The 20,560-nt window shown below is 45.4% G+C and overlaps 2 protein-coding genes across 11 annotated transcripts in view; one reads left to right on the plus strand and one right to left on the minus strand.

Moving 5' to 3' along the window:
* Positions 1–5,088, minus strand: part of urb1 (URB1 ribosome biogenesis homolog) — a 112,955-nt gene extending 107,867 nt beyond the window's left edge. Inside the window, exons 1-2 of the mRNA XM_038801679.1 lie at positions 4,853–5,088; positions 887–1,026 (exon numbers count right to left, since the gene is read on the minus strand). Of these exons, the coding sequence (XP_038657607.1) occupies positions 887–1,026; positions 4,853–4,985 (273 nt within the window). The 5' untranslated portion in view covers positions 4,986–5,088. The remainder of the gene's footprint in view (positions 1–886; positions 1,027–4,852) is intronic.
* Positions 5,089–5,151: 63 nt separating this feature from the next.
* n6amt1 (N-6 adenine-specific DNA methyltransferase 1) lies at positions 5,152–20,345 on the plus strand. Of its 10 annotated transcripts, none has more exons than XM_038801685.1 (7): positions 5,154–5,465; positions 8,161–8,289; positions 12,664–12,750; positions 13,505–13,595; positions 15,729–15,812; positions 17,644–17,785; positions 19,816–20,345. In XM_038801685.1, the coding sequence occupies exons 2-7, from the start codon at positions 8,162–8,164 to the stop codon at positions 19,920–19,922; spliced, it is 639 nt and encodes a 212-aa protein (XP_038657613.1). In that variant the 5' UTR covers positions 5,154–5,465; position 8,161; the 3' UTR covers positions 19,923–20,345. The 10 variants fall into 10 exon arrangements, with proteins under 10 accessions (XP_038657617.1, XP_038657613.1, XP_038657615.1 ...); XM_038801687.1 differs by having other exon boundaries at positions 5,154–5,376; XM_038801682.1 differs by lacking the exon at positions 5,154–5,465 and adding an exon at positions 6,866–7,226.
* Positions 20,346–20,560: the final 215 nt, after the last annotated feature.

The raw sequence follows: 20,560 nt of genomic DNA on the forward strand, positions 1-20,560 counted from the left end.
CTATTTTTTTTTTAAACGGTTGCAGCTTTTTGTTTTATAAGTTCTGTAGTGGTTTTTATTCATTGATTTTATTCATTTAATTTTTTCATTTTTTTACAAGTTCGGGGGTGTTTTATTCATTTTTTCATTTTTTTTTACAAGTTCGGGGGGGGGGGGGGGGGGGGGGGGGGGTTTATTTGACAAAATTTTACAGAATAAAAATTCAGAACTTTGGACCGATGGAGACTCCATACTTTCCGACACCAGAAGGCTTCACCTTCATCCAACAGGTTCCATCGGAGGAGTGTGTACGAGGGCCAAAGGGACCCAAAACCATTTCCACCATTTTTGTCAGCAGCAAACAAGGTAAGAGAAAATGGTGGGTCGCCCAGGTCGGCCGGCATGGGTCGCAATGGTCGGCCACGAAGGTCAGCCGGGTTGGGTCCCGAAGGTTGGCCGGTTGGTAAAAATGGGTCCCCGGAAAAAAGTTTGAAGAACACTGCCCTAGCCCACCTCCCAGGTGCTGGTAAATTGACCGGCTGGAAGTATTTTGAGATTCAAGTGTACATAATGGGAAAATTTCAGACACTCACAATTAAACTTTGCTAGCTGAAAAGTGTGAACTGACTACAGCAAGTATGATATATAGAGATATATAGAACATTACAGCGCAGTACGGGCCCTTCGGCCATCAGTGCAATGAAAACATTATGGCCGTGATTCTCTGGTCCCCCAACCATGTGCTTCTCAGAGTCACGCCACTCCCATCACTTGTCAATGGGATTTCCCATTGAAACCATGCCGCCAGGAAACCCGTGGGCAGGGGTCGTTGCGGTTGGGAACAGGGAATTCCCAATGGCCGGAGAATTTCGGCCTATATTTCTCATGAAATATCAACTGTATTCACCTGATTTTCTGGCCACCCCTCTCCATCAAGAAGCTTAAAGATTTCTGCACATTCAGCTGAAATTTTGATGTATCCATCCACGACGTCATACAATTCAGGGCAAGGCAATTTCTTGGCTATCGAAATAAAGGTTGCTAAAGCTGCAAAAATAGTAAATGGAGTTTTAACGTTACAGCGTGTGTCTTACACTCAGTGTTCGTATAAAATGCAAAAATTACAAATGTTAGAAATCAAATACAAAGGGGAAATGTTAGAAATGTAGAGGTCTTTTAGGTGTCAACACTTCCTCAATGTTGCTGACAAACATTTATGTTTCAAGATACAGACCCTGAGCAAAATTCTCCACCTTGCAATGTCACAAACACAAACCATAGTTGGAAGGAGAATCAATCGTCCGGCCAAAATCGGCACACTCGCCCGGCACAGATTTGGGCGGCATGCTCCCCGGTCCCCCCAGCTGGTGGCGATAATGAGGTTACGCCCTCGTGCCAGAGGCAGTATGCAAAATCAGTATTTACATTCATTTTAGTGTGATTACTGCGTTGAACCACTATGCCCTGGGCCTCTGTGGTGCTCCACCCCTCTCAGGCGGAAGTCATGGAGGTGCGATTTACTACTGTTACCCATTCTACTCTCTCAGAAACTAGACAGCCACTTTCAAAACTACAATTGAAGACGACCAAGGTAACAATAAAAATATGGGTACAGAATTGCCAAGTTTACAATAGGGTCAAGGACTGGTTGCCATGGCTGCTCAAGGGGGGAGAGAGGTAAGCAAAGTTTGAAAAACTGTTAAAAATTGTACAATTGGCTGCCAGGGCCGTGGGGAGTAGCAGGGAGCGACTTGCTGACTGCTTGGTGCATCTGAGGTCCTACCCTCAGGGTCAGGGTGGCATGGCTCAAACCGTCATTGCTGCAGTATTTGTTTTAAATGCATCCATTTGGTACAAGTTCCAAGGCCCCTGGCTGATCATTCTGCTGACCACTCATTCTATTCGGTAGATGTTCACAGAGCCTCTGGTCATTTGGGAGCCCACCCAGGCCACCCCTCTGGAAACATTTAGATCCCAGCTGACCCATCAACGGGATGGACAAGGCCAAGCTCAATCAGTGGCACACCAGTTGCTGGCACCCCTCAGTGCCCTCATCAGAAGCATTGCCCCACTGCAGGGGAATAGCAGAGCTCACCCCAAACAAAGGACACATGCACCGTGGCCTTTGGCACCCTCCCTGGCATACTGCCGCTATCGGGCTTCACCAGTGACACTATCAACTACCCAACTTCACAGGATCACCAGCTGTCTACAAGACCTGCATGCCCATCGTGCCCCTGCTCCCGGACAGGTTGTCACAACTTGTGCGTCTCACCCAGGTCCCACATCATACTGCAGCTACGCTCCCAGCTGACGCACATTTGCCTGCCTCATCCCCATCTGTAGGACCTGCCCATACACAAGCCTCTAAGCACAGAGGGGATTGGTGACACACGGTGACCTTCTCCACCACACAACTGCTGGCGGGCTAACACACAGCCCACCCAATGAAGACACCCAAGGTAGACCCCACTGGGAAGACAGGACAGGGGCTGCAGAGTCGATCGCTGACACAGGTTGCGACAGCCACCAGTACTCCTGTTCACTGGAATGGATGGTGAAGATAGAGGCTCCCCGATGGCCACTCACTGATGGGGACAGGTATGCAGTGTGGAAGGCAACATATCAAGGGGAATGGCTAAGGGGTGTGAGACATGTGGATGGTGGCGCTGAAGTGCAACTCTGGGTCACCATGTAGCCTGTTGGATCTGGATTAGCAAGGGAATACTCATCTTGCTAACATGTCGCGTCTCCCCCCCCCCCCGCCCGAGAATAATTTTAGAGGACAGCCAGGAATGCTCAATATCTACCTGGCTGCAGATGCCGTTGTGGACGCACGGAGGCTGGAGGTACAGGGCCTGCTCTGGAAGTACCTTGCACAAGAGAAGCCTGCCCCAGAGGAGCAGGAGCCATCCTGTTCAGACAGGGGATCAAGGCAGGTTGCAATGTTGGTGAAAAGGTTTAATCGTGATTATATATAATTATTGTGCCCTGATCCCTACTTCTAACCTATGTGCTGCACCCGTCCCAACTTAACTGGTGTCCAACTTCTTTATTTTACATGGCTTACCACTAGGTGTGACCCCAGACAGCACATCAGAAGTGGAGGCGGCCTGCTGCGTACCTCATCGTCTTTGGCAGCTGTCCTCTGGAGGGCCTGGACATGGATGGGCCGACCTTCGGGTGTCACAGGTGAAGAGGTGCCACCCCATTCTTCCTGCTCCCATCAGATACACCAGTGTCAAATGGTGGAGATTCAGGAGCGGTGATATGTTCCAGCACCTCCCTGAAAGGAGGCACTGGCATTGGCCCCATCACTTTCTCCTGCCTCAGGTGCACGATGGATCCATCGTCACTTGGCGTGGACAGTCCTGGAAGCCCACTCTTATCAACCAGGGTCTCAATGCACTCAACCATGGAACACAGAGACTGGGCCACATCCCTCAGCGAGTGAATCACATCCTTGGTCATGTCCCTTTGTGACCAATCAGTGCCCGGCCAATGCTCTAGACACCCTCAGCCATGACTCTTTGTGACAGGCTAAGCTCTGGAGCTCCTCAGCAATGTCCATTTTGGCTCAGTACATGGCTGTGTGTGACTGGGCTCCCCTTTCCTAAGCCTCCACCATTGACCACATATCCTCCAAACCTTGGGTGTCTTAACCCATGGCGGTGACTTTCTGACCCAAGGCTTCCACTGCGGATGCCACCCATTCAGTGTTGGCCTCCCGGTAATTCCATCACCCTCTGCTCGCCCATTCTGGGGAAGTGGTTGAACTTTATTAAACACTGGTTTAACCTCAACTGGAGTATTTGTGTCAATTCTAGATGTGAAAGCTTTAGAGAGGGTGAAGAAAGAATGAACGAGAATGGTTCCAGGGATGCAGGACTTCAAGTATGAGGAGAGATTAGAAAGGCTGGGGTTCTTCTTCTTGGAGATGAGGATGTTAAGAGGAGATCTGATAGAGGTGTTCAAAATTATGAGGGATCTAAACAGAGTCGGTGGAAATTATTTCCATAGGCAGAAGCACCAGAATCAGAAGACAGCGATTAAGATTCAAAGGTGCATGAGAAAAAAACTTTTTAGGCAGTGAGCTCTTAGAATCTAGAATGCACTCCCTGTGATTATGATGGAGGCAGAATGCACTGCCTGTGTGAGATGGAGGGGCAGATTCGATCATGGCTTTCAAAATATAATTGAATAACCACTTGAAGGGAAATTTTGCAGTGTGACAGGAAAATGGTTTGGGAGTGGGGCTAGCTGATTTGCTTTTGCAAAGAGCCAAAACAGACTCAATAGGGCCCAAGTGCCTCCTTCTGTGCTGTAACCCATCTATGGCAAGACCCTTTAGCCTTACGCATGAATCTGGACAGTTTACTGTATTGCACCAGGGACGATTCAGCCAAGTGGTCTAAAAGCCAAGACCACAGATTGCATCATTTAACCTGCTCTTTGCAATTCCTTTGTTTGGCAGAGCTAAGAGATTAACTATATCATTGTACTGATGACTCCTCGAGTGTTTCCCACATTCATAAAGGATTCTTTTCTAAGCATGGTCGCAGTTACTTTTCAACTTCACATTGCCCAAGCTGTCCTATCGTTTCCTTCAGCAACAGGCTCCCTCCCAGTGATTTGGCACCAGTAACTACTGTTGACGAATTGATGAACGTCGAGGAATTTTTCTCTTCACCTCATGCCTTGCACAACTGAAGATCACATAAAAGGAAAGATTTTTTTTTAAAGTTACCAGCAACAAAAACAGTAAGTTAAGTGCACTGCATTGGTGCAGTGCTCTGTAACTTCTCAGCACAAAGAGTGAGAAAAGATTTGATTCTCCAGCGCTGCCCGTTGAGGAGGTAGCTGCTCTCCTCACCTTTCGCCATCCGCTCAGGGGTCTGTAACGTGCTTTTAAACTGGGTCCCTGTGAACTCCATTGCCACAGTCTTGGCCGTTTTACTCTGGGTCGCATGTGTGTCAGAATCACTTCTCTTCCGTTTGCTCGCCATGTTTGTCTCACGATGAAGGTAAAAGCCGCCTTTCTAACTTGTCATCTGACATTTAAACACTTGCCCCCCACACACATGGCAGCGCCACAAGCGGAAGTGCCCGTCCCCGTTTACAGTCCGGGTGGAGAGCAGATTCCTTCCGTGTCGTTCCCCTCCTGAGCAGAGCAAACCAAACTAAGCAGCAGGACTGTGTGTACATTGTGAACGTCTCAACAGACTCTCCTGGCGCACGTTTCGTTCAATTTACCCAGAGTGATACTGATTCCCGTGTCAAATTTAAAATGCAGGTCACTTCACCCACTGAAGAATGAACACAATTTTATGTGTTAGATGCACCAGGGCAATTAATTCCGCTTTTATCACAGCTCCCCACAATTGGCGAAGTATTAGTGTGAGTAAATAATGAGAAAATGTTCCCACTCAAGAGGGCATCAAGAACTAGACGGCACAGATTCAAAATAATTGACAAAAGGAGTAAAGGTGATGTGAAGAATTTGTTTTTCATGCAGAGGGTGGTTGGAGTCTGGAACAAATTTCTTGAGGGGGTGGTGGATTCAAGTCCGATCAAGGTATTCAAAAGAGGAAAGAATTGCTAACTGCAAAGAAAGAATGTTCAAGGTTACGGGGATAAGCAGGGGAGTGGGATGAGGTGGATGCTCTAGCAGAGACAGCCAGTGCAGACTCAAAGGGTTGAATGGCCTCCTTCTGCACTGTAAAGATTCTGTGATTCTGACCCAGCAACAGTAATTATCTTGCTCCAGTACCGTGGATGTTTTGGCTAGGGTTCAGGAAGGAAGAATACCATGTAGTTCCCAGTCCGGATGGTGTGTGGCTTAATTGAAGGGGAACTTGCAGGTGGTGGTGTTCCCATGCATCCATTGCTCTTGTCGTTCTAGGTGGTACAAATTGTAGATTTGAAAGGTGCTGTCTAAGGAGCCTTGGTGAATTCCTGAAGTGTGTGTATCTTGTTGATGATACACACAGCTGTCACTGTGCCCTCTGTGGCACAGGGTGTCAGTCAATGTTTAAATTGATAGTAATAATAATAATGTCATAAGTAGGCTTACATTAACACTGCAATGAAGATACTGTGAAAAGCCCCGAGTCGCCACATTCCGGCGCCTGTTCGGACCGGAAGCTTTGGATAAAACCTTCGACCAGAGTTCTGATAAGAACTTACTTTAGTTGACTGAGGGAGAATTCAGAATGTCCAATTCACCAAAGTCTTTCAGGACTTGTGGGAGGAAACTGGAGCACCCGGAGGAAACCCGCGCAGACATGGGGAGAACATGCAGACTCCGCACAGACAATGACCCAAGCCGGGAATCAAACCTGGGGCAGCACGGTAGCATGGTGGTTAGCACAATTGCTTCACAGCTCCAGGGTCCCAGGTTCGATTCCCGGCTTGGGTCACTGTCTGTGCGGAGTCTGCACGTTCTCCCCGTGTCTACGTGGGTTTCTTCCGGGTGCTCCGGTTTCCTCCCACAGTCCAAAGATGTGCAGGTTAGGTGGATTGGCCACGATAAAGTGCCCTTAGTGTCAAAATTGCCCTTAGTGTTGGGTGGGGTTACTGGGTTATGGGGATAGGGTGGAGGTGTGGGCTTGGGTAGGGTGCTCTTTCAAAGAGCCGGTGCAGACTCGATGGGCTGAATGTCCTCCTTCTGCACTGTAAATTCTATGAATTTCTATGACCCTGGAGCTGTGCTAATCAAGTAAATGCATATCTCTGAGGCATTCATTCAGTAGTCACACCAAAGACGTAAGTGTGATCAAATGTCACACGCTGACACAAATGAATAGGGAAAGCTGTTGGTTGCGCAAATGGAACGGAGCTGCTGGGGAGATAAAGCACGCACGCGCAGTTTCCCCTGTCGGTTTTCCCGCGGGCGGGGCGCGGGCCCGGGGAGTTGTGGGGCTGGAGGCCGTTCCCAGGGCAACCGCGTGCTCGGCCTCCCGGCTTTGACCCGCTGCGCTGAAGCGTCAGACAGTCCGCTCGGCAGCGGCGGCGGCTGCGTCCATCTCGGCGAAGCCCCGCCGTTTTTGAGCCGGTGGAGTTTCGGGCGAGGGAAGCAGTTTCCTGGTCGGCCTGCCCAAAGGGAAACCGTGCTGTGGTCGGCCCGGAATGTGAGTGCAGAAAGCATGTGCTGCTGCCAGCTCCAAACCCGGGGATCTGAGCTCAACAACACTGCCAAAGGTCTCTCTGATGGGTGAGGGCAGAGTGTCTGTAGGACGATGTCGCAGGTGCAGGTCACAGAATAAAATCATGATAGTGCCGAAGGAGGCCATTTGGTCCATCGAATCTGCCCCAACCCTCTGAAAGAGCATCCTACCTAGGCCCTCACCCCCACCCTATCCCAGTAAACCCACCTAGTCTTTTGGGACACTAAGGGGCAATTAATTAACCTGCACATCTTTGGACTGTGGGAGGAAACCTGAGCACCTGGAGGAAACCCACGCACACACGGGGACGGCGAGAATGTACGCAGACTGTCAGCCAAGGCTGGAATTGAACGTGGTCCATGGTGCTGTGAGGCAGCAGTGCTAACCACTGCCACCCTGGAATTTGTTTTGGGATCTCTGACTCTTCAGGAAGTGTCAGCAGAGTCACAGAGCAGCCTTTGGCACAATTTTGACAAGTTTGAGTATTGGGCTGATGGGGTGTTTATTTTTTTTACACTGGATCATAAAGTATTTTGATTTGTGATCTTGTGTAGTGTGTAATCCAACTTACATTTTTAAAAGGATTTCAAGGGAAAAAAATGTCACTTCACAGATTTAATGAAAAAATGGATGCTGCTCCTGGACAGGAGCTGAGGGAAGAGAAAGAAGCTTAGTCAGAGATGGGATCTCCAAATTGGCTTTTGTTACATTAATAACTGTTAAAGTGTGGCAAAAGTCTAATTTTCTAACAAGTTTGTGCTCTATCAGTATATTGTAGTGCACATACTTAAAAAAAAAATGGGAGCCTGATACTTTGCTTGCTGGACAGTACCATTAAAGAAAGCATGGATTAACTACATAACATAGGAATCGGATGATTAAATATATTTGTCCTGCCTACAATGTTATTCTCAATATTGTAGATGTTAATTTAAGAAATTAATACAACCACTTGTAACATTAACAAGTATCAAGGCAGAAGATAATAATTTGTTTCTTTTCTTTTAAATGGAAGGATGTTTTCGACACCTCTCAGCTCTCATGTTGGCCATGGAGAATTCACTGATGTGTATGATCCAGCAGAGGATACCTTCCTATTAATGGATGCCTTAGAAAAGGATGTGAATGAGATAAAGAAACTCAGGTATATCTTTAATTGAAGAATAACAACATGAAATATGCAAGAGCATGATATTTTCTGCTTATTTTATTTTTAAGAATAGTTTTGTGTTTTGTCTTGATACATCAATTACTTATAACTTTCTGGTTTCTCAATTTCTCATGGTAAATAAGCTATGTTATTTTCTAAGCACAATGACAACTTTGTATGTGTACATACATTTAACATAAGCATTTCACAGAGGCATCAGAAAGAAATGGATGTCGGGTTGACGTTGCATTAGAGTGGGGTAACTAGCAGCTTGATCAGAAAGTTTTAAAGGAAGGTAGTGTTTCCAGCGTGTGGGACCTGGACAGAAAATGACACCGTTGCCAGCATGAGTCATTTAAAACATGACGCTGAATTTTAAATTTGAGGCCGTAGGGTACTTGGAGCCAATGTTTGACAACAGTGGTGGTGGATGATGAATGTTACTTAGTTGTGCAAAATGACCTGGACAGGAGCTGAGGGAAGAGAAATAGAGACCAGCTAGCGGAAAATTGGAATACTTGTTGATGGTGACAAATGTACAGATGAAGGTTCAGCAGATAGGCTGATATGAAACAGACACCAGCAATGTTTCAGACGATGGAGGTAGATCCACCAGGGGATACCTTCCTCTTGTTGATGAAAATATTAGGGGTTAGAAACTCTAATCAAAGTTATAAATAGTCTAGTTTAGCCAGAGATTGTCTGGCTAAGGGGATGGACTCAGTGCCGAAGATCCAGGGACCAAAGATGACGGCTTTGGTCTTTACAGTTTTAGCTGGGGGGGGGGGGGAAGCTCTGTATTATGTATGAATGGATATTGGACAAGTAATCTGACAAAACAGGCTGTGGAGAGGCCAAGACTGATGGCCGAGAGGTAGAGCTGTGCGAAGCAAAGCCTACATACGTGCGGAAGTGGACTGATGATCTGAGGCTAATATTGCCAATGGGAGCAGTATCCAGATGATAAGGGAGTGGTTCAGAATACATCCTGAAGAACTCATGGCAGTAATAGTGTAGGATGGAAAGTGAAGCCATTGCTGGAAATGCTGTTGCTGTGGTTGGGAAAGTCGGATAAGGACAGCATAACTGGTTGTATCATTGGCTACAGAGGGGTCACAGAAGGATAGTGCATTACGATCTGAGTAGAATAACCTGTCACTTGAAACTTTTATTAAGGTCATTTTGATGCAATGCAAGGGAGGAAATCTGATTTGAAGGATGCAAATGGCTACGGAAAAGATGGACACGGATTTGGGAGGCAGCAATTCCTGCAATGACTATGGCGGTTCTTTGCAAATCGGGGGGGTAGTGTATGTGGTTTTTGACTAGGGGTTTTTGAAAGGAATAGAACATTGAAAAATACAGCACAGAACAGGCCCTTCGGCCCATGACGTGCCGAACCTTTGTCCTAGGTTAATCATAGATTATCAGAGAATTTACAGTGCAGAATGAGGCCATTCGGCCCATCAAATCTGCATCGGCTCTTGGAAAGAGCACCTTACCCAAGGTCAACACCTCCACCCTATCCCCATAACCCAGTCACCCCACCCAACACTTAAGGGCAATTTTGGACACTAAGGGCAATTTATCATGGCCAATCCACCTAACCTGCACATCTTTGGACGGTGGGAGGAAACCGGAGCACCCGGAGGAAACCCACGCACACACTGGGGGGATGTGCAGACCCCCCACAGACAGGGGCCCTGGAGCTGTGAAGCAATTGTGCTATCCACAATGCTACCGTGCTGCCCTTAAGAACAAATTAATCTACACTCCATTAGTCTACCATAATCCAAGTACCTATCCAATAGCCGCTTGAAGGTTCCTAATGTTTCCAACTCCACTACCTCCACAGGCAGTGCATTCCATGCCCCCACTACTCTCTTGGTAAAGAACCTACCTCTGACGTCCCCCCTATATCTTCCACCATTCACCTTAAATTTATGTCCCCTTGTAATGGTTTGTTCCACCCAGGGAAAAAGTCTCTGACTGTCCACTCTATCTATTCCCCTGATCATCTTATAAACCTCTATCAAGGCGCCCCTCATCCTTCTCCGTTCTAATGAGAAAAGGCCTAGCACCCTCAACCTTTCCTCGTAAGACCTACTCTCCATTCCAGGCAACATCCTGGTAAATCTCCTTTGCACCTTTTCCAAAGCTTCCACATCCTTCCTAAAATGAGACAAGCAGAACTGCACACAGTACTCCAAACGTGGCCTTACCAAGGTTTTGTACAGCTGCATCATCACCTCACGGCTCTTAAATTCAATCCGTCTGCTAATGAACGCTAGCATACATAGGCCTTCTTCACAGCTCTATCCACTTGAGTGGCAAATTTAAAAGATCTATGAACATATACCCCAAGATCTCTCTGCTCCTCCACATTGCCAAGAACCCTACCGTTAACCCTGTATTCCGCATTCATATTTGTCCTTCCCAAATGAACAACCTCACACTTTTCAGGGTTAAACTCCATCTGCCACTTCTCAGCCCAGCTCTGCATCCTAGCTATGTCTCTTTGCAGGCGACAACAGCCCTCCTCACTATTCACAACTCCACCAACCTTCGTATTGTCTGCAAATTTACTGACTCACCCTTCAACTCCCTCACCCAAGTCATTAATGAAAATCACAAACAGCAGAGGACCCAGAACTGATCCCTGCAGTAGGCCACTGGTAACTGGGCTCCAGGCTGAATATTTGCCATCCACCACCATTCTCTGACTTCTATTGGTTAGCCAGCTCGTTATCCAACTGGCCAAATTTCCCACTATCCCATGCCTCCTTACTTTCTGCATAAGCCTATAATGGGGAACCTTATCAAATGCCTTACTAAAATCCATGTACACTATATCCACTGCTTTACCTTCATCCACATGCTTGGTCACCTCCTCAAAGAATTCAATAAGACTTGTAAGGCAAGACCTACCCCTCACAAATCCATGCTGACTATCCCTAATCAAGCAGTGTCTTTCCAGATGCTCAAAAATCCTATCCCTCAGTACCCTTTCCATTACTTTGCCGACCACCGAAGTAAGACTAACTGGCCTGTAATTCCCAGGATTATCCCTATTCCCTTTTTTGAACAGGGGCATGACATTTGCCACTCTCCAATCCCCTGGTACCACCCCTGTTGATAGTGAGGACAAAAAGATCATTGCCAATGGCTCTGCAATTTCATCTCTTACTTCCCACAGAATCTTTGGATATATCTCGTCAGGCCCGGGGACTTGTCTATCCTCAAGTTTTTCAAAATGCCCAACACATCTTCCTTCCTAACAAGTATCTCCTCGAGCTTACCAGTCTGTTTCACAATGTCCTCTCCAACAATATGGCCCCTCTCATTTGTAAATACTGAAGAAAAGTACTCATTCAAGACCTCTCCTATCTCTTCAGACTCAATACACAATCTCCCGCTACTGTCCTTGATCGGACCCACCCTCACTCTAGTCATTCTCATATTTCTCACATATGTGTAAAAGGCCTTGGGGTTTTCCATGATCCTACCTGCCAAAGATTTTTCATGCCCTCTCTTAGCTCTCCTAATCCCTTTCTTCAGTTCCCTCCTGGCTATCTTGCATCCATCCAGCGCCCTGTCTGAACCTTGTTTCCTCAGCCTTACATAAGTCTCCTTCTTCCTCTTAACAAGACATTCGACCTCTCTTGTCAACCATGGCTCCCTCACTCGACCATCTCTTCCCTGCCTGACAGGGACATACATATCAAAAACACGCAGTACCTGTTCCTTGAACAAGTTGCACATTTCACTGTCTATCCCTTTCCAGAAACCCGTTCCTGGCCCAGGGAACCTTACCCACCCACAGGAACCCCAGTATCATCTTATTCACCCTACTAAAAAAAGACTTGGGCCCAAAAATTGGGATATTCTGAAACATGAATATAAACTTCTCGAGCACCATCATCTTTACCGTCTGGACCCTTCCAGCCAAAGACAAATCCAACACATCCCACCTCCTAAAGTCCTCCTTTACTCCGTCCACTAATTTTGCCAGTTCACGAAGGCCCACTTTCTTAATCTTGCCCCTCGCCTGAGGTGTGGCGATCCTTAGGTTAGATCACCACCATATAGCTCTTGACCTCAAAGCGGAAAGCAGCCTATGGTCATCTGGGACTCTCGCGACTTTACCTTTGCCAAACATCACCTGCCCCCATCCCCCAGTGACACATGTACAATTTCGACAAATATCCAGTTCTGCATTTTTAACGGAAACATATTTACAAACCAATTGAAATACTTTTTGTATGTGGACAGTTAGATCTAATTTTGCAAACAAGCCATGTCATATATGAAGAGTGTAAATACTGTATCACTTCCTATCAAAAAATGTCAAATCATGTTTTCTTCCAGTCCCAGGATCTGCCTTGAGGTTGGAGCAGGATCTGGGGTTGTTTCTGTTTTCCTAGCTTCTATTGTTGGGCCCAGCTCATTTTATCTGTAAGTAGGTAATCTAACAGATTATTATTTGTTTTGGAATGATAGATAGATGAATGTCAAAAATTTATATCTGTGGATGCAATTAAAATGAACTTAGAAGTGCATCAGTTTCTGTATATAGAACATAGAACAGTACAGCACAGAACAGGCCCTTCGGCCCTCGATGTTGTGCCGAGCAATGATCACCCTACTCAAACCCACGTATCCACCCTATACCCGTAACCCAACATCCCCCCCCCCCTCCTTACTTTTTAGGACACTACGGGCAATTTAGCATGGCCAATCCACCTAACCCGCACATCTTTGGACTGTGGGAGGAAACCGGAGCACCCGGAGGAAACCCACGCACGCACGGGGAGGACGTGCAGACTCCACACAGACAGTGACCCAGCCGGGAACCGAACCTGGGACCCTGGAGCTGTGAAGCATTTATGCTAACCACCATGCTACCGTGCTGCCCCACGTGTTGTGAAGGTGAATGTTGGATAGAGACTTGAGGTTTGGAGGTGTGTACTTCCATAAAACGTAGAGTGTTGGCTACTTCTAGTGACTGATTATTGAGCAATATTATTATCATTCAGTTTGGTATCCTGCTTAACAGCTTCGGACACATTTAATTGAGTTTGTGAAGAGACAAACAACTGCTACTCCTTTCTTAGTCTTAGCCGCAAAGACGTTTGGCAATAGAAATGTTGTAAAAACATGAGATTTGAACCCTGATAGGTGTCGTCTTACACTGTTTTTTCATTTATAGCTGTACAGATATTAATCCATTGGCTGCTGCTTGCTCAGTGGAAAGTGCAAAATCTAATGGAGTGAACATTCAGCCAATCATTACTGACCTGGTGAGTCATGAGTTCCAGATAACCTAAAAATATTCTTCTCAAGCATTGTAATTCCATGACTACTAAGTGCTCTTTATCAGTAATATTCTGATTGTAGCACCATTTGCTTGTCATTACCCCTGTCCCATTGAAACATCTGTCCCATAGAAACATCAATGGCAATATGGCTGATGGAATTAATTACTAAACAGTTATTTGCTCTGAAAGCAGTTCACTGAATGTTGAGATATATGAGAGAACTTATAATGCGCTCAGCTTGTTTCCAAACTCGTAAAGCTTTTGCTCGGCAAACTTGATATTTCTCTTAGCACATTGAGTCAACAAGGAGTCCAGTGCCGTTCGAGTTGCATCAGTTTCTTCCAGCAACGAATGGATAGTGTAATAAACTTCAGGAAACCCACAGGGACACCCTAATTAACCTCCTCATGGGACTCGAGGAATACGAGCTGCCCCGCTAGCTGGGGCTGGTAAAATCACTGTATAAAAGCCAGCCTGAACCGGGACCGGTGTGATTTGTAGCCCCGGTTGGGGCCTTTGGACTGTAAGTTGTGTTGCGCCTTTGTTTTTGTTTTTGAATCAAACAAACTTTCTTAGGACTCCTGAGCTTTTGTATTGACAACGAGGAAAGTAACGCCTGTGGTTCTGGACTTCCTGACCGCACCAGAATTCTCCAAAACGAGAGTGAGGTCACTGAGACTTTAAAAATGGCGCTTTCCGGGAGGCTAGGTGCTTTGACTCGGCTGTAAAAGACTGGGCCCAGTACTCCGAACAAATGCGGTTCATCTTCCAGGCAAATTAGAGACAACTGACACAAGGTAATATTCCTGACTGCCTGCGGTCCCGACATTCAGCGTAATCAAAGGCTCATCTACTCAGCGATCACAGATTCAGAAATCTGGAAGAGAGCTCGTAGAACTTGTCACAAATCATTAGACCCGAAGCCACCGGTGGTAATGAAGAGTAGCAGTTCAATACTCATTCACAAAGCTGGACTTGAACCATGCATACCTCCAGTTTGAGCTGGACAAGGCCTCTCAAAAGTACGTCATCAACACCCACCGTGGGTTGTATGAGTTAACCCTGCTTCAATTCAGAGTATCGCCAGCGTGTGTGAAAACATCCTCCAAGGTTTCCCCAGGAGGTCTACAAAACAATGTACTCATTACAGGAGCTACCGAGAAGGAACACCTGGGCAACCTGGAACAGATCCTTCGTCGATTTTCAGATGTGGATGTCTACCTAAAGAGGGGAAAGTGCATCTTACAGGCAAAAGAGGTCACCAACCTGGAATACGGTGTCAATAAAGATTGATCGCACCTGCTGGAGGAAAAAGTCTGGGCTATCAAGGGAACCTGACACCTGAGAACGTGACAGAGCTGCGGCCATTCCAAGGCTTGTCAATTATTACGGGAAGTTCATCCCGAACCGAGCTACCTTGTTGGCACCCCTTTATGCTCTATTAAAGAAGAACCAGAAATGGACGCGGAAAGTGCCAGAGTAAAAAGCAATTATAACTTTCAAACTGTTGACTCCCTACGATTCATTGAAGCCACTCATTCTCGCCTGTGATGCCTCTCCATATGGCATTGGGCCAGTGTTGTCCCATCGGGCGACCAATATCTTATACATAGTACGTCTATGGGCATAATTTTATGGTAATCACAAATCATAAGCCCTTGTCCATTTCACGGAAGATAAAATGACACCGCCAGTAGCTTCGGCCAGAATCCAACATGGGCATTGCTGTTGGCGGTGTATATATACACTTTTAAATATCATCCAGGCGCACAGTTTGGGCATGCGGATGCCCTCGGCTAACTCCTGCTGCCTGTAAGCCCGCCTCCCCACCCCCGGAGGTCCTTGTGCTTCCTGGCCTGACGTGTATGGGAAGTCCATCTCTTGCATGTAAGTGACCTTGAGGCCCGAATTATATTTGGAAATATGGAGCATCTCTGGGTTGAGTAAAAGTTCCATCCTTATCAGAGATACATTCTAATTAAGACTGGATATGAAATTTAAAGCTATTTATTCATCAAATTAAGTAGCAAACTGAAAAGTTGACTTCATGGTGTATTTCTGATCCTTGTACAAACTTTTCATGAAATTAACTGAATTATTTTTTATTCTAAACAGGTGACCGGGTTATTGCCACGATTACAAAATCAAGTTGATGTATTAATATTTAACCCACCCTATGTGGTGACTCCCTCAGAAGAAGTAAGTATATTTTCTTCAGTAACAATTTAACTTTCTAAACGCAGACGGACTTTTTTGTGTAACATTGTTCCAGTGCCCAGTCTATACTGAAGTAGTTAATTTCCAGAAATATTCAAAAACAAGTTCTAACCCAAGAAAAAATCTCAGTTGTGTTCAACCAAATTAAATCCTAGCAGTTAAAAGAATCACTTGAATAATGTGTCAGTCTCTATCCGGTTGCCATTAAAGCAAATACTAATCATAGAATTCCTAAAGAAGGAAGCCATTCAACTCATCAGGTCTGCACCGACCCTCCAAAAGAGCACCCTACCTGGCCCCAATCCTCTACCTCTTCCCCGTGTTGGTGGTTCAGTCCCACCCAACAGCGTCGCCAAAACTGTGGTCATTTCTATTTATCTTAGTGAACCACAAGGCCTTCCCTTATATTGATCAAATGACCATACAACCAGTTAGTTAGTTCAAAAGATTGTTTATTTACATACACAAGGAGTTACCTCAACATGCAAACACAATATCTACTAAGAGTTAAACTACACCTATCAGCTACAATAACCTATACTTAACTTCAGGGTGACCGGCACTCTGCAAATGGATAGGCCCTTTATCTGGATTTCACTTGGCTGGTTCGAAGAAAGCAACTCTGTATCTGCTGGGCTCATCCGTCAGGTAGCGATTGTTGGTCTTGAACTTAGCTGGCTGTTCCTGCTGCAATTGGGTTGGACAGGCCAGATACAAAAGAGACCGAACACACGGCTGTGCTCTCTTTTATCCCTCTGGGATTTCGCGCTCTTTGGGGCGGTCCTTAACCTTGGACCCAATAGTTCGACAGGACTCTGATCATTCTCTTTGATTTTGGCCATTAAAGGGGTGGGTGCCTTGGTAGCTGGACGGGTCCTTAGCGGTCTTTGACCTTGGCAGTACGGCTTTCTGAGTAATGGGAGTGGCGCCGATCAGTCTGTGGCTGTACTGGTTGATTGATTGGAGTTCTATTGTCGTGGGAAAACGGGTCATTAAAATGCAAATGAGCGGGGGTTTCGATCAGGTCTGGTTACCTGTGTTTCAGATACACATAGGCTCTGTATCTGTCTTGAGTCCTGGGTTGGCCATAATTCCCATAGTCCTTTGCAGGTGGCTATCTTGGATGGCGACATCCGCAACCCTGTAACCAAACTGCATCTTTGGACACGAAGGGGCAATTTTAGCATGGCCAATCCACCTAACCTGCACATATTTGGACTGTGGGAGGAAGCTGGAGCACCCAGAGAAAGCTCACGTAGACATGGGGAGAAAGTGCAAACTCCAGGCAGACAGTCACCCAAGGTCGGAATCGAACACAGGTCCTTGGCTCTGTGAGGCAGTAGTGCTAACCAGTGTACCATCTTTCTTGTTCCTAAATGTTGGTCTTGGTGCAAAAATGGCATACGGGAATATTATTCACAGCAGGTCATGAGCATGGACCCACCTCTTTCAACCATGTTGGCATAGGTGCTGGCAAAGTAGAGTTGAAAATATCTACAAAATGCTAACGGCAAATGCTGCCATTTGAGGCCAGTATCATAAAGTCTTTTGGAGATCCGTCATGTCATGCTGGTGGTTTCAAAACATTGGGATGCACTTGTTCCTCTATCTGGCTTGAAAGCTTTTGTCATAAACATATCCTTTTGGTATCTGTATCCTCCCTTAATAACTGTCTGTTTTCAAAGCTATTGAAAATTTCATGCTTCCACTACCCAGCCTAGGTATTTGAGTTGTTGATGTGTTTCAATTCATTTGTGGAGGGAAAGGAAAGTGCTTTTGACCCTCAAATGGTGAATTGTGTTATTTTTCTCAGGTAGGTAGCCACGGCATAGAGGCATCTTGGGCTGGTGGTGAAAGAGGTCGTGAAGTTATGGATCGGCTGTTACCTCAGGTCTCATCCCTCTTGTCCAGTCACGGATTCTTTTATCTGGTTACAATTCAAGAAAATAACCCAGGTGAGACAATATGACTCCTAGTTAATAATGGCCAGGTATTGTGGAAAGCAAAGATGGGGAAAGGTTCTCAGCACATTAAATCTCTTAGATCATTGATTGTGTCAGTCTTCTCTTCAACTGAATGGAAAGTGGATATTTGCTGTTTTTTATTCTTGAACAGTACCTTTTTAAAGCTCAGTGAGTAGATAGCAAGGAAATGCCATGGGCTGTGGTGGGGGGAATCTCGTGGAGAAAAAAACCCAAAAATAATTTCTCTCTTGATGATTCTCCGCAAGTTACCAGTGATCAGATGAAGATTAATGATCTGCCTGTCATCTTGAGTAGAAAATTATGTTTTCTACAAAGGGAGGTTCTAAAGAAGGGGATGAAAAGGGTTTATATTTATTGTGGTTTGTGGTGTATTTTTTGTTTGCTTGTGTTTACGATAGTGAATACTGATAACCACAACAGGGAGTTGGCCAGGAGGAGTTGCAGATCGAGCTAGCTAAATCGTTTGAGATATTATCAGTGGGTTTAGCTTCCTCTCATTGGGTCCTGTGTCTATTTTTTTGCTTTTTATTCATTCATCTGTGGATGCTGCTGGCTGGGTCAGCGTTTATTGCCCTTGAACTGAGTGGCGTTTCAGAGGGCATTTTGTTTTAAGGATCAACCGCATCACCAAGCCAGTTATTCACAATGTGGCATTAACCCACCCTTGAAACAAATATGTTGATGTCATCAACAGAATGGGTGATGTCTGTGGGATTCTCAAGTTTATATTGAGTGTTTGAGTATGTATTCTGGTCTGGTCATAGCGTGCCCCCCCCCCCCCCCCCCCCCCCCAACACCGTTTTTGAGAGAACTGCTCAGCTAACAACACCCAGATTTCTGCTTAAGCCAAACAAGAGTTCGCAATCAGGAGGTATGCATTTGTTCCCCCTCAGTAATTCTTCTCTTTCCTCAGTGGAAACTTTCTTCCAGTGCTGCAGCTGAAAACAGAATCGATGGGCCAGTGTTGGGGGGATGGTTTAGGTGGGGGAAAGACAATAATTTCATGTTTCATTATACTGCAGTATTTTTTTTTTTTAGATTTTTGCATTAATTATTTATGGTTTTGGGAATGAAATCCGAACTGACTTGCCTCCTAGTTTCAAATTTCTTCATTAGCTGGAATGAGGTGTGGGATAATGATGGATGGTAATCTTGTTTCACTGCTATTGTAACAATGGGACAAAATTCCAAGCATTGGTGTTCTGCCTCTACTTTGATGGAAATCAGTTAACTCTGCACAAAACAGGGAAACCTATAAACTTGTGTGGTTCATATAGAACACAGAATTTAGAATTTATAGTGCAGAAGAAGGCCATTCGGCCCATCGAGTCTGCACTGGCTCTTGGAAAGAGCACCGTACTTAAGCCCACACCGCCACCCTATCCCAGTAACCCCACCTAACCTTTTTTTGGACACCATGGGCAATTTATCATGGCCCATCCACCTAACCTGCACACCTTTGAACTGTGGGAGGAAACCGGAGCACCTGGAGGAAACCTACGCAGACACGGGGAGAATGCGCAGACTCTGCACAGAGAGTGACCCAAGCCGGGAATCAAACCAAGCTGGGACCCTGGAGCTGTGAAGCAACAATGCTAACCACTGTGCTGCCATGCTGCCCAAGTTCAGTTGCTGCTTTAATAAGATGAGGCATTGGGAATGCACATATCTGACACTAAAGGGAAGTGCTGATAGTAATACTCTTTAGTTTAAGCCTTAGTCATGTCCATTAGAATTAATAATACATACTTTGGGAAAATGTTGACACCATCTTTCGGTTCTAATTGTGTAGAATGAAGTGATGGGAATAGTAAATAAATATTTTTAACACAATGCTTTTTCAATTTACATACCACATCTGAATGTCAATATTTCTTCATGACACATGAAAAATGTATTTAAATGTTTCTCACTTCCGAATGCAAGGTCTTTAATTATTCATTTATGCAGCAGAAATGCTTCTTTTTTAAATACTAAAAACACTTTGTGTCCTTTTACAGAGGAGATAATGCAGTCACTGAAGAGCTCTAGTTTGCAAGGGACTGTGCTTATTTCAAGGCAAGCTGGGAGGGAACACCTTTCAGTGCTCAAGTTTTGGAAAACCTGATTGTTGGATTCCAATTACCTCAATGTTATGCAGCTCTTGAAAAGCTGCGACCCTGAAGAGGAGAGGCAGCTCTATCTACCGCTTCCTTTATAACTGGAGAATCGAGCTGGGCAGTTTTGGATTGATGTAATCCAATTGAAAATACTATGGAAAGCCCGGAATATTTTCTGTGAAAAACTGGGGAGATGGTTCAGTATTCTAAATTTAACACAAAACCACTGCAGGAGACCTGTAACTGAGAAAAAAACTCTGGCAGGTCTTGAAAGATCAGGAGTCAATTATTTTATACCGAAGATTGCATAAATCAAAATAATAAGTGAAATACCTTTAAAACTACCTGAGTTCACCATATTACAGAATGCCGTTCTGCGTGGTTCAAATTCCGAACAGTAAAGGGAAATAAAAAGATGCAATCAAACTATATACTGAAGTTAACCTTGTGATATTTGACAGAATACTTCAGAAAATCTGAGATCTGATACAAAAACAGAACAAGCTCAACAGCTCTCCCTCTCCGTGGGCGTGCTTTAATGTAGCTGACATTCTGTCCCTCATCCTGTTCTTTGGCTTCCCAGGAAGCTATTTTGTCACGTATTTTTTAGGCAGCAACTGGGAGATTTCTTCTCTTGTATCTTCAG

This window comes from Scyliorhinus canicula, chromosome 7 (genome assembly GCF_902713615.1).
Source record: "Scyliorhinus canicula chromosome 7, sScyCan1.1, whole genome shotgun sequence".
NCBI classification, from domain to species: domain Eukaryota; kingdom Metazoa; phylum Chordata; class Chondrichthyes; order Carcharhiniformes; family Scyliorhinidae; genus Scyliorhinus; species Scyliorhinus canicula.

What these genes read in the sequence shown, in the direction of transcription:
- n6amt1 (XM_038801680.1), top strand. Translation starts at nt 7,125, where the DNA reads ATGTGCTGCTGCCAGCTCCAAACCCGGGGATCTGAGCTCAACAACACT. An exon ending in AGCCAATCATTACTGACCTG is followed by an intron (nt 13,596 to 15,728) that starts GTGAGTCATGAG and finishes TATTCTAAACAG; the next exon opens with GTGACCGGGTTATTGCCACG. An exon ending in TGGTGACTCCCTCAGAAGAA is followed by an intron (nt 15,813 to 17,643) that starts GTAAGTATATTT and finishes TATTTTTCTCAG; the next exon opens with GTAGGTAGCCACGGCATAGA.